The sequence below is a fragment of the Cibotium barometz genome, chromosome 2 (genome assembly GCF_041138505.1).
Source record: "Cibotium barometz isolate CiBa-2024 chromosome 2, ASM4113850v1, whole genome shotgun sequence".
Classification (NCBI taxonomy): domain Eukaryota; kingdom Viridiplantae; phylum Streptophyta; class Polypodiopsida; order Cyatheales; family Cibotiaceae; genus Cibotium; species Cibotium barometz.
The window spans coordinates 18319578-18333476 of NC_141047.1; the positions used below are offsets into that span (position 1 = coordinate 18319578).

At 47.0% G+C, this 13899-nt stretch overlaps 1 protein-coding gene across 1 annotated transcript in view; it reads left to right on the top strand.

The window, feature by feature from the left end:
* Positions 1–13899, top strand: part of LOC147640751 (protein TOC75-3, chloroplastic-like) — a 69656-nt gene that overhangs the window by 23096 nt on the left and 32661 nt on the right. Inside the window, exons 4-6 of the mRNA XM_086814726.1 lie at positions 65–172; positions 473–664; positions 772–1020. Of these exons, the coding sequence (XP_086670852.1) occupies positions 65–172; positions 473–664; positions 772–1020 (549 nt within the window). The remainder of the gene's footprint in view (positions 1–64; positions 173–472; positions 665–771; positions 1021–13899) is intronic.

Here is a 13899-nt window from a genome sequence, read left to right on the forward strand (position 1 = left end):
TCCTAAATGAACGTTTTAAAAGGGTCTGTGGACTTGGGAATATGATTTATTTCTCTTGTTGCAGGCTTCAATACAACCAGGTGGGAGTGTTACGTTTGAGCATCGCAATTTGCAAGGTTTGAATCGCTCACTCTTTGGCTGTGTCACATCAAATAACCTGCTCAATCCTCAGGTATGAGAGTAGTTTTTCAACAACTCCTGGATTTTCTAGCTGGCTTTTAATGGTGTGTCAGCTTTGTGAACTTCAATTGGAGACTCGATGGATTACACATGCACACATGCATACCCACATACATACAGACACCACACGAACGTACGTGCATGCACACACAGAGTCAAAATTGAATTTTGTGCAACAATGCCTTATATTTCACTTCACATGCATTACTGAACTGATTGTAAACAGTGTGAATTGGTATAGTCAGTAGCATCTGCAGTCTTTGGCACTGATGGGTTGTTTTTTTAAATGTAGGATGATCTTGGTTTCAAAATGGAGTATGTACATCCTTATTTGGATGGCGTGAGTGATCCTCGCAACCGCACTTTTAAAGCTAGCTGTTTCAACAGTAGAAAGCTGAGTCCAGTGTTTACTGGAGGGCCAGGACTCGAGGAGGTGCCCACAATCTGGGTTGATCGAGCAGGTGTGAAGGCTAATATAACAGAGGTTAGTGTTTGAAAGCTGCGAATATGTCAGCTTCTTTTTCCCTTTTTTTTGGTTTCTTATGTCTAGCAGGTGAAGGTTGGAAGCTAATGTAGTTGCTTACTTCCCAGAACTTCACTAGGCAAAGCAAATTCACGTATGGACTGGTTCTGGAAGAGATTACAACCAGAGATGAGACAAGTGCTGTTTGTACAAATGGGGCTCGTACACTTCCAAATGGAGCACTAAGCATGGATGGCCCTCCTACAACACTTAGTGACACAGGCATTGATCAGATTGGATTTTTTCAGGCAAACATTACGCGGGATAGTACTGTTTTTGTAAATGGGACGCCTGTAGGAGCTAGGTATATTTTTCAGGTGAGACTTTTTTTTTTGTGAGAGAGAGAGAGAGAGAGAGAGAGAGAGAGAGAGAGAGAGAGAGATTAACATCTTCAAAAGGCGCAGAGGGTCTATGAGACCAAGAAGTTAGTACACTGTATCCATGATGAATCTGAACCATGAAAAGAAAAAAAACTGTTTGAAACTGGCTACATAAGCTGAAGTATCCATGTGATGTGTGGTCATACGATGATACCATCCTCTTCCAAAATAGAAGGCAAAGCAGTCATACATCCCCCCTTTGTGGTGGGAGCTCGCCATGTCGTCAAAGGATATCCTGGATCTGCAGTTGTTGGGTCGAGGGATGGGGCCTCGGAGATCTGGGGCATCAGGATTTGAGAAGTAGGGTCATTGTGAAACACGTTTCCTTGTTGCTGAAACGTGAAACGCATTTCGCTATTGAAACGCTTCAGTCATGGATGTTTCGTCCAATGTTTCAGGACACCTGAAAAGTTGAGAAGGAAGAAATAAAAACGTTCAGTATTGAACATTATGGCAATTTGTGCTTGCGGCTCCACCAATTATGAGGCATGTTATTTTTTGTTTATGTAACATGTATACAATGTGACTCAGAATGAGAAAATCTTTCAAAATTGTCCATGGATGCAATCAACAATGCATTGTAGTTTTAAACTTTGTTTGGTTATTCACTATTGGATTTTGGTACTTTTGTTTTCTTGATTGTAAGTATTAAAGTAAAATTGTAAATAAGTTTGAAGGGCCAAATTTGAAATTTCAGTTTTGGGCCCCAAATTGGAGGGGAAAATTGTACTTTCGCCCTCCAATTGAAGGCCCAAATCTGAAATTTCACATTTTGGTAGGCCCAAATTTGAAATTTTGGTAGGCCCGAATTTCACATTTTGGTAGGCCCAAATTTGAAAGTGCAATTTCCCCAAATTGGAGGGGGAAATTGCACTTTCCCTCTCTAGTTGAAGGCCCAAATCTGAAATTTCACATTTAGGCTCCTAAAGTGGAGGAAAAAATTGGACTTTTTCCCTCCAATTGAAGGCCCAAATGTGAAATTTCAGATTTAGGTTCCCAGCCTTCAGATTTTATGTATATAATCGTTTCGGTCTATCGTTTCATTGTCCACCTGCCCGGTGTTGAAACATTTTGCTCCAAAATAAATCGTTTCAGCAACATTTTGTTTCGGCAGTAAAATGTTTCGCAGTGACCTCGTTGAGAAGGGACCGCAAGTACGTGGGGCCAGAGAATCATACATCCGTGTAGAGGCCATCATGGACCTGGCTAGTCCTTTGCTGCTTGTCAAACCACTATAGTTGGGGGCAATGATCCAAAGAAATCTGTGATGGAGGTGCCTCGTTTGTAAAAGTAAGCCCAAGGTACACATAAGATGAAACGATCTCCACTTGGGCTCCCTTGTACAAGAGAAAATAGGCTAGATGTAACCCAATATGATGTGTTGAAGACCATGACCTTGGTTTTTGTCCACAAAAACCAAAAACCAAAAACCAATTAGTGTGGGAGAGAGTGGGCAGTCTTGTTTGACCCCAATAGTCTTCCAGAGAGCCCTAGAGAGTCTTCCCTAGTGCTTGTACTGTGCCAGTCACTCCATCATATAAAGTCACCACTCCGCATATCATGTCTGCAATCATCCCAACAAGTGGGACTGAGGCGCATAGTCAAAAGGCTTTGTGGAAATCTACAAAGGAGCAATATACGTGGTGTTTTGTTCCCTTGCCTCCTCTATCGTAACACGCGGAAGCTCTTGGGGTCTTCTTTTAGTCCTAAACACTCCTGGAAAACCACTTGATGCAAAACACAGATATAGAGAGAGAGTAGAGAGAGAGATATGCTAGAAATTCAGTATATTGATATGGTACAAAAAGGTTCTTGTCTGCAGCCCTGCCTTGAAGAAAAGGTGATAACACCCAAAATTCTGTCCTAAACTAGGACCCTAATGATCCACTCCATAAAGGAATGAATGCCTAAAACAATGAGCACACTTTGCTATTTATATGGTTCTTGACTCAAATCTGGACTGGCCGACTGTTGTCGGACCAGCCGACTGGCCTTGGACCCTCCATAAACGTTGGTCGGCTGCGCCTCTCCATGATTGGAAACGCATGGTGCAGTTGACGCCTTCTGGCACAGCCGACGCCCTGTTCCTTGCAATTGACTGAATCCCCTAAGTCCTCCAGGTCCTGCTCCAAGTCCATCCTACTGTCTCATCTGCACCTTGTGCTCCAAATCCTAGTTCTAGTTATCTCTGACTGGTTCATACTCTTTATCTGGCTGCCTCTTCTGGATTTAGCCCTGAAAATGTCCATGGCATTTATCATGCACATGACATCCCCCTTTGCTAAACTTGATGACGGGAATCCAACCTGCTCTTGGATGACTGTCATCATCCCAATCCTTTCTCGAAGTCCCTCTGTCATCCATCCATCCCTGGCAATCCCTTTTCTTTGAAATCCCGGCCTGCTCTCCAAACCACTCTGTCTCAGACAAAGATCTATGCATCTGTTCCATCTAGTCCACAATCTATTCCTGCCCTGACTCTGAACACCGTCTTGGTCTTTATTCCTGAGAAATGAGTTTGGCACTCTCACATCACCCTTGGAGGATAAACCTCCCTTGGGACCGTTGTCTGAGAATCTATCTGGCTCACAGGATTGCCATCCCCTTTGGCATTGTGGAACACCACCAACCAACCTCCTGGGAGCTCTTCTCGTTCCTGTGTTCCTTGCCTTGGGCTTCGTATCTGTGTACTTTCCTGTACCTTGGACCTGTACACCATCATATGGGACTGAATCAGTGTTTAGCTTTGCTGAGCCTGACGCTCTGATACCAATGTAACACGCGGAAGCTTTGGGGGTCTTCTTTCAGCCCTAAACACTTCTAGAAAACCACCTGATGCAAAACTCAAATATAGAGAGAGAGTAGAGAGAGAGATATGCTGGAAATTCAGTATATTGATATGGTACAAAAAGGTACTTGTCTGCAGCCCTAGGCTGCCTTGAAGAAAAGGTGATAACACCCAAAATTGTGTCCTAAACTAGGACCCTAACGATCCACTCCATAAAGGAATGAATGCCTAAAACAATGAGCACACTTTGCTATTTATATGGTTCTTGACTCAAATCTGGTCTGGCCGACTGCTGTCGGACCAGCCGACTGGCCTTGAACCCCCATAAACCTTGGTCGGGCTGCGCCTCTCCATGATTGGAAACGCATGGTGCAGTTGACGCCTTCTGGTACAGCCGACGCCCTGTTCCTTGCAACCGACTGAATCCCCTAAGTCCTCCAGGTCTTGCTCCAAGTCCATCCTATTGTCTCATCTGCACCTTGTGCTCCAAATCCTAGTTCTAGTTATCTCTGACTGGTTAATTCTCTTTATCTGGCTGCTTCTTCTGGATTTAGCCCTGAAAATGTCCATGGCATTTATCATGCACATGACATCTATGATGGCACATAAGGTAAAGATGTGATGAGTGTGGAGTAGTTTTTCATGAAGGATGCTTGCCTAGATGCATTGTGTCCAAGCCTCTTGCCAGGAAGCTGATCGTAGACTCTAGTACTGCCCTCCAGGCGAGAGGAAGTCTTCACAGAGGGCTTTATCAAAGAATTTGCAAGAATGGGGGCTAATATATGATGTCCATGTGCAAAATGCTCCACATGTAGATCTTCATGATCCTTCACTGTGCCGTTATGCAACTTCAATAGAGCCCTAGTGACATTGACAATGTTGAAGATGATGGATGATGTGGGACATATGAGGTGTGGGCTGATCATCATGAAATTGTTGTGCATAGGCTTTCCACATGAGAGGATCAGTGATGGGTGTTAGTGTTTTCTTTTCCCCCAAAATGTGCCATCTGTCCGAGTTATCCTTGCCCACAAAGAGCTGGTACAACTCTTGTTTGCGTTTCGCTAGGAATGCGTGTAACATGCGGAAGCTTCGAGGGAGATCGGTAACTTCAATGCTCAGAAATCAACACACTTTTCACGACGGAATTAACGCACAAAACTGAATGAAGATGTGTAGAAAATAGAGAGAGAGAGGGAGAGAGGAGAGGACACAGTATTGGGTCCCAAATACCCTCTGTAGGGCCCCCACCACGGATGGTGTATTTGCTTTATTAGAATAATGTAAATCTGAAAAGAAAATACAGAAATCTTGACCTTTCTTGGTTGAGAAATCTCTGCCCTTGACCTGCAGTCCTCCACCCCTTTGCTTTAGCAACTTCTTGGCTGTCCTAGCCCTGTTTTGCTTGAGCACTTGGTAAATTGTGAGATAACACAATGACTTGTGGAGTAGTCGGCCAGCACCTTTTTGTCCCACGACTGAATATTCAGCATTTAATGCTGAATAAATCACATAAAAAGATGCGCTTTTCTTCATGGCTGCTTGGGCATCATGCGCCTGAATCTCTAGGGGCTGGGAACTGAACCCCCTCTGTTTTGAGGGCTGGGCAGGCCGTGTGGGCTGCCCCACACTTGCCCTACAGCCATCATAACACTAGATGTACTGTCGGCTGCCCTTGGCATGCCCCTAGGGCTGTCCTACAGCCTCTCCATGGCTGGTGGGTTCAGCCAAGGCCTTCTTGACCCTCATGGGGGTGGTTTTACCCTATCCCCATGCCCACACAATGACTTGGGGTAGCCCTATGGCTGGCCCCTTTTCCTAAAAGCAAACCCTAACTATCTACAAAATGATTTGGCATCCGGTACCATACCAGATACACAGAATCACTGACATCATTCCAGAGGGATACTCACAGCGCGGACTAGCACTGTTTCATGTGCAGGACAGTGCACACCGGACCTTGGACTCCTGTGTAGGACGATGCACACTTGACCTCGGATGATTGAGATGGATTCCTAGCTGACTTGTCTCGGATTGGGCTCACATGGGACCAGTTTACCATCCCAGGTCTTGCACCTTCTGTAGAGATATGTCTACGTGGCATCCAAGTGCGGGATGCACGTGACATCCCCTTCTGCTTAACTTGACGGAAGCTGCATAGCGTCCAAATAATCTGTCAATAACGCCGGATAGTCTTCGAAAAACTTTGTCAAGCCATACCGCTTCATGGGTCCCTCGGTCCTGAAACTTCGTGAGGAATTGTCTTTGTCTTCGGTTTGAGCCATGTTTGAAATGGTGCAGAAGGATCTGTTCTGGAACCATAACTTCTGCTTCATCAACAATATCTGGTTCCGCCTCGTCTTTGACTTCTAAAGGGATTGGACGTGTATATGGCTTTAACCAACTGACGTGAAATACTGTCAGAATGCGCAGCGGAAGACTAACGCACGTAGGAGACGCATCACCATCGAGCTCCATGAACACCCCTAATGGGCACTGCAACATCCCTCCACCGGGCTCCCATCTCCCGGTGAGCTGCCTCCCAAAACACTGGCCGGAGGAGATGATTATGACAAGGTGCCACTCTAGCCTATATATGGCTCTTCAACTTCTCATGCTTCCACTTATGGGATAATCCAAGGCACCTTCTAGCCATAGAGCACACACTTGAAATCGCCAACCTTCCAACACCCTCCCTCGATTCGAGCTCCGCAAGCCACTGAGGCGCGAGGGGGTCACCCAGGACCACACACGCTTGAGCCGCTCAGGACCACACGCGCCTGGGCTCTGATACCATGTTAGAATGTGCAGTGGAAGACTAATGCACGAAGAAGACGCATCACCATTGAGCTCCACGAACACCCCCAATGGGCATTGCAGCATCTCTCCACCGGGCTCCCATCTCCCGGTGAGCTGCCTCCCAAAACACCGGCCGGAGGAGATGATTATGACAAGGTGCCACTCTAGTCTATATATGGCTCTTCAACTTCCCATGCTTCCACTTATGGGATAATCCAAGGCACCTTCTAGCCATAGATCACATGCTCGAAATTGCCAACCTTCCAACAATACATCGTGCATAGTCCAACTCGGAGGTAGCTTTAATTGCATAGACATCTCATTAATCTTCTTCTTGATGGGAAAAGGTCCGAAGCTCCTGAAAGACAACTTTGGGCATCACTTGCCCACGTGTTTCAACCTTTGCTTCATAATCCGAAGATAAACCCAATCCCCTTCCGAAAACTTCATATCTCTTCGGTCTTTATTAGCCTGTCGAGTGTAGGCCTCTTGCGCTTTAGCCAATCTGTCTTTTACTGACTCTAAAATCTCCTAGTAAGACTTCGTCACTATGTTCGCTTCAGGTACTGAAGACGAGGTCCTGGTCAACAATGACTGAAAAGGTCTTCCAAACGTTGCCTCATATGGAGTCTTGCCAATAGCTGAAGAAAAAGAATCATTCAAAACAGCTTGAACTAAAGGCAAATAAGATTCCCACTTACCTTGCTGATCATGGACATAACACTTCAGCACATCAAAGGCCAATTGCAGGACACACAATCGGTCTTTGTAGAAAAGCCAACCATCGTGTATCAGAAAGTGGCATGGTTCTGTGGCATCCAATGCCTGTTTCCACTGTATACCGAATTCCTCGGAATCCGTGTACGTGTGCTTCATGTCATCTTGTCTTGTACCAACAAGATCGAGTCTAGTGGTCTGAATCGAAGTCACTTGTCCCTTCCTGCTCAAAGCATCGGCCACCGAATTGTTGGAATATCTGACTCCAGCGGTGTTGTCGATCACTCCACTGTGCACTTGGCATTGTCTGAATCCAGCGTAATGCCTGATGGTCAGTGCGAATCTCAAAGTCACGGCCATAAAGAAAATGTTTCCAATGTTTCAAGCCCTGTATAACTGCTAGGAGTTCACGATCATAGACTGAGTAAATTTTCTCTGCGGGCAGTAACTTACGAGACATGTAAGCTACTGGATGACCATTCTGTTGTAACACACCACCAATTGCACTATTACTCGCGTTGGTGATCACCTGAAATGGTTCATCCCACGAGGCAAGTGCTAAACAAGGAGCTTCTGATAAAGCCACGTTGAGGTTCTTGAATGCCTCCAACGCTCGTGGAGTCATTCGAATCTTTTGCCTGCATAAAAGAGGGGCAATCATAAAATCACGCACAAATTCTATGCCCTGAATAACTAACTTAGCACCTAGAGCCTCATACTTGATGCTTGTTGTCATGACTATGCTAAACCCTCAACTTGATTGTCCACTGAAGTCAGGACGAAACGGACATGCCTAGCGGCCTGTTCCGTGACCACATCCTCCATGTTGCCGCTGTCAAACAAGACGATGACTCACTGGCCACCTATGTAGCCAAAGGACTTGAGCAATTCGTTGCGCTCATACTCCTGGTCATGGGCGCCCTTCTACTTATCTTCGAGCTCCCGGCTAATAATTGCTCCAACTAAAGCACCGGGGTTTCAAGAACTAGGGGCAGCCACTGGGGTCAGTGTTTGAGCTGTGCTCAGCACGGAAGCTGTGGAGGCAATGGTGGCGGGCTTTGGAGGCTTCTTAGGACACTCTCGAGAAGTATGTCCTTTTGTATGACAAAAGAAACATCTACCCTCCTCCTTGTACTGAGAAAGCTCCTCAGCACTCAACTTGCCACCTGTCTTGCCTGCCTCCGCTTTTTGGTCTGGAGTAAGCTTAGACGCATTGTTCGAGTTCTTGGAGCCAGAGGCTCCCGAGCTCTGTCCTGGGGAAGACCCCGTCTGGTTCTGGCCTTTGCCCCCCGAGGCGGTAGCCTTGGGAGAAGCTGGTTGGGAAGTCTTGGGCGTGCCACCATTATGCTTCATTTCTGCACTCTACGCAAGCGAGAGTGCGTCTTCAAAGGTGGCTGGTCTAAAGTGTCCTTTCTTGTCCGAATCAGATAAGCCTAATTGCAAACATAAAGTCGAAATTCTATTGGCAAACTGAAGGACTGGTTGCGTGTTTTGACACGCTCCCCTGAACTCGTCTTCGAGTCGCTCAAGGTAGTGGGGCGGTAGAAACCGCTGCTTAAGGTCGCGGACAAACTTGTCCCACACATAAGTTGCCATACCTAATCTGGTGTGAGCATGAGCCCACTGAGTCCACCAAGGAATGGCCTCACCTTCCAAGTACCAACTGGCTAAGATCACTGTGTCAGTATCTGTTTTTCTAACTGCGGCAAAGTAAGCTTCAAACTGATGTAACCATGAAAAAAGAGTTGTGGGATTGAGTTTACCATTATACTTACTGAAGTTCATTTTCTCGGGAAAATGATTCGAGGGCGCCGCCGGTGTCAATCTGGCGTCCAAAGCTTTGAGGTAACGCTCGTGTTCCACGCGTCGCATGGCTTCGTCTTCTCGTTGTCGGATCTCCAATGCATGCATCTGCAACTCAAGCAAAGAGCTCCCTGCAAGAGGGTTCCTGTGTCGAGGATCTGGAATCTAGGATACGGAAGGAGAGGGAGGAGGAGATGGAAAACGCGACGTTGGAGAACAGGTACGTTCTTCCAGAGCCTCAATCTGCGCCTTCTGCTCTTTCAACTTGGTCGTTTGGTCTGTGATGATTGCTCGCATCATCTGCTGGAACATCTATGCAACACTCAAGCCTGGTGCCCTAGCTGGGCTGCCTGGTGCACTCTGGTCCCATGGTTCTTGGTCTCGCGTCGTCAAAGCTCGCCATAGCAGGAAAACGCACTTCCTTTCCGGAGCGCAATCTGACCATCCACTGTGTGTGGGGGAGACGTCCGGAGGCTGAAAACCAACCGTCCTTTGAGGGACATGTCTTCGAGGGACAAGAGTCACTCCGAAAGGGGGAGTCCACCGGCGTCTGAAAACTAACCACACGAGCGAGAAAAAATTCTGGTTTCTTTGCTGAATCTTTGCACTTGAAGTAGGCTCTGATACCACTGTAACATGCGGAAGCTTCGGGGGAGATCGGTAACTTCAATGATCAGAAATCAGCACACTTTTCACGACGGAATTAACGCACAAAACTGAATGAAGATGTGTAGAAAATAGAGAGAGAGAGGGAGAGAGGAGAGGACACAGTATTGGGTCCCAAATACCCTCTGTAGGGCCCCCACCACGGATGGTGTATTTGCTTTATTAGAACGATGTAAATCTGAAAGGAAAATACAGAAATCTTGACCTTTCTTGGCTGAGAAATCTATGCCCTTGACCTGCAGTCCTCCACCCCTTTGCTTTAGCAACTTCTTGGTTGTCCTAGCCCTGTTTTGCTTGAGCACTTGGTGAATTGTGAGATAACACAATGACTTGTGGAGCAGTCGGCCAGCACCTTTTTGTCCCACGACTGAATATTCAGCATTTAATGCTGAATAAATCACATAAAAAGATGCGCTTTTCTTCATGGCTGGCTGGGCATCATGCACCTGAATCTCTAGGGGCTGGGCATCATGCGCCTGAATCTCTAGGGGCTGGGCACTGAATCCCCTCTGTTTTGAGGGCTGGGCAGCCTGTGTGGGCTGCCCCACACTTGCCCTACAGCCATCATAACACTAGATGTACTGTCGGCTGCCCTTGGTATGCCCCTAGGGTTGTCCTACAGCCTCTCCATGGCTGGTGGGTTCAGCCAGGGCCTTCTTGGCCCTCATGGGGGTGGTTTTACCCTATCCCCATGCCCACACAATGACTTGGGGTAGCCCTATGGGCTGGCCCCTTTTCCTAAAAGCAAACCCTAACTATCTACACAATGATCTGACATCCGGTACCATACCAGATACACAGAATCATTGACATCATTCCAGAGGGAGACTCACAGTGCGGACTGGCACTGTTTCATGTGCAGGACAATGCACACCTGACCTTGGAATCCTGTGCAGGACGATACACACCTGACCTCGGACGACTGAGATGGATCCCTGGCTGACTCGTCTCCTGGACTGGGCTCACATGGGACCAGTTTACCATCCCAGGTCTTGCACCTTCTGTAGAGATATGTCTACGTGGCATTCAAGTGCAGGATGCACGTGACAACATGCTTCTTCTTGTGGGTCAAATGACAGAAGATTCTTTGCATTGCATGTGCCAAGCTTAGTTCGTGTTCTCTTTTCAATAGGGGCTAAAGCCGTGTGTTCCCGCATCCTCATCATACCACCCATATCGTGGCTGTGATCCTATGGGGTGTTTGGCAAGAGCGAGAAAGAAAGAAGAAAGAAAGATTTTATTAACGTCTTCCAAAAGACCGAACTCGGCCTATGAGACAAATCGGTGTACCTGTATGGGGTATCCTCTGTCATCCCAACAAAATGAAAAAGTATTGAACTAAAAAGCTGAATCTGGGTGTGCAATAAGTACAATGAGTGGGGGAGGGGATGGAGCTCTACTACTAGGAGAATGCAAAGCTATATGCATGGAGTATACAATCATGATATGCAACCTAGCTAGCTCCATCATGTACCATACTGGGGGTATAAAATGGTATACATCAATGAAGGGGGTGTCCACAGCTCCCTGAAGAACATGCCTGGGTGTGCTTTGAAGCGAGCCAGTCGCTCCGCACCCTCTCTGTGAAACTGAGCTCTGATCTCTGTCATCTCTCTCTGGTATAGGCGTGGTGTCCGAAAGCTAGGTGTCCTCTGTCTCCTGCGGGCTCTGAGTATCTCTGCTCTCTGGAGAGTAATTCCCTGCCGTGTAGGGGCTGGGAGTGGGATGGATCTCTGAAAAAATGTAGTAATCTGTGTTTGTCGTCCCCCCTCTGGAGCTGTCTGAGCCTGTAATGATGTCTCTCTGTGGCACTGTATGTCTAGAATGAATCTCCCCAGTATGCGCTGGTCTGTTGCCTCAAAGATCTGGCGTACGGAATGTGGCTCTCTGAATAAAATGGGATATCTCTCTCTGATGGCTGTATATGCTCTGCATCTGAATACATAATGCTCCTCACTCTCCACCTCCTCTTTGCACAATCTGCATACCCTCTCCTCTCGTGGGATCCGTGCTGCTCTGCCAGTCTCAATCTCCAATTGGTGTGATGAAACTCTAAGCTGACCAATAGCCACTCGGGAGCTGTGTGGTAAAAAGCCCTCCATGTATCTAGGCCTCTCTATAAATCCATCATCAGTGATACTCATGAAGTGATCTCTGTAGTATAGCATCTTCGGTGGAAGAGGCTGTGTAGGCGATATCCATGTCTCTCGTGTATAGAGCTGCCATAGGTCCTATCTCAATACTATGTTCCTCTCACTATGAGAGAGACGGATATGTGGTGCATCCCTGTCATGCTGGAATGGTGGTAGATGATCCATGTCTAGGCCATGCTGTGAGAACCAATGTGTGACGTGTGCATACCATGATCCTCTGTCTCCTGCCTCAGCCAGCTGTCTAGATGCCTCAAAAGCTTTGTATGACAATCTGTCCTGTGGCATCTCTCTGAATCTGTCTAGCAGGCATATAGTCTGAAATATGGCCTCTACCATCATAGGAGGCGCAGCAAACTCTGCTCGGATAATGTCATGAGGTACCGACGGTTTGCTGCGTATCATGCGTGCCATCATGAGGGCATGTGGTCTCTCTATCTTTGTCCACCAATGGGTAGCAAGGCCTGGCGTCCATACCGCTGCTCCATACATCAATGCCGGTGTGACTAATGTGTCAAATAGCCACCCCTTCGTCCGGGGCTCCTGAAAATGCGCCTGGTGGCACTGTCTCTTTAGCATAGCCAATGCTGCATATCCCCGTGTCAATCTAGCTCTGGCTGCTGAACCCATGGTGAAGCGTGTGGCTGCTGCAGAGAAGGTAACCCCTAGGTATAGGTATGATGTCACCACCTCCACCTGGCGTCCTGCGAGAGTGAATGTCAGCTGACTCCTGCCCTGTCTCGATGTATGAAAGACCATAACCTTGGTTTTCCCAAGGTTCACAGTAAGACCCCTCTGTGTGCAGAAATCATCGAGTGCATGTAGATGCTGCTGTAGACCACCTGGAGACTCAGACACTAATACAATATCATCAGCATAAAGTATAATATGTACTGAGGTACCTGCTAAATCAACTCCATCTCCGCCTCCCCGTGTAATGAAGTCAGCCACCTCATCAATATATAACCCAAATAGCGTGCGGGAAAGTGGGCATCCTTGCTTCACACCAATGGTGCTAGCAATAGTCTCGGACATACCTCCTGGACATCTGACTCGCCCAAAAACCTGCTCATATAATGCATAAATGCCCCATGTCATATCTGTTGGTATGCCGGCGCTGAAAGAGCCTCTCTCGTGGTACTGTGTCAAATGCCTTGCGGAAATCCACAAAGCAGCATCGGTGTAGCCCTCATCCCTGCTCGCACAATCTCATGTGGCATTGAAGGCTTACTCCTAATCATGTGTGTGAGACCATCATCACTAGGGGCCTCTCCATCGTCTTCCATCGATCATATACCTCTTCCGTATCTGTCTCAGCTAGCTCCCCCCTCCGTCTCCTCATGTGGTACAAACTGGGACCCTAGATGGGAGCTCCATACAATAATGCAGGTGTGACTAGTGTGTCAAATAGCCAGAGCTTCGTCCTTGGCTCATGAAACTGTATCTGTGAGCATTGCCTCTCTCTTGAGATAATGTCTACTAAAGTCTCAATGGATATATGAGACCAAACGTGTAACATTGGTTACATGTGTAAGCTGAATATCATAAACATAAACAAGGAGACATAAAAAAGCGAAAGAAAATAGGCGTACAATGTGGGTCCTACGTGTTGGTAAGAGGCAAGGAAGCAAGAGCAATGGAGAGCTTGAACACAATGGAAGGAGACACACAGTCGACCTATACACATAGAAGTTGGCGGGGGAAGAAGCTTCCAGGGTAAGTGTGAGAGAACCTCATTGCCTTTAAAGTAACATATGCTCCCCTACATCTAAGGGGCAAGGGGTCCAAGTACAAAGTGCTATGTGTCACCATAAAGCATATAAGTGACACTAAGGTGTAAAAAACTCCAAATAAGCTAAGTGCCTAGTGCCTAGACTAATATGCTCATAACTT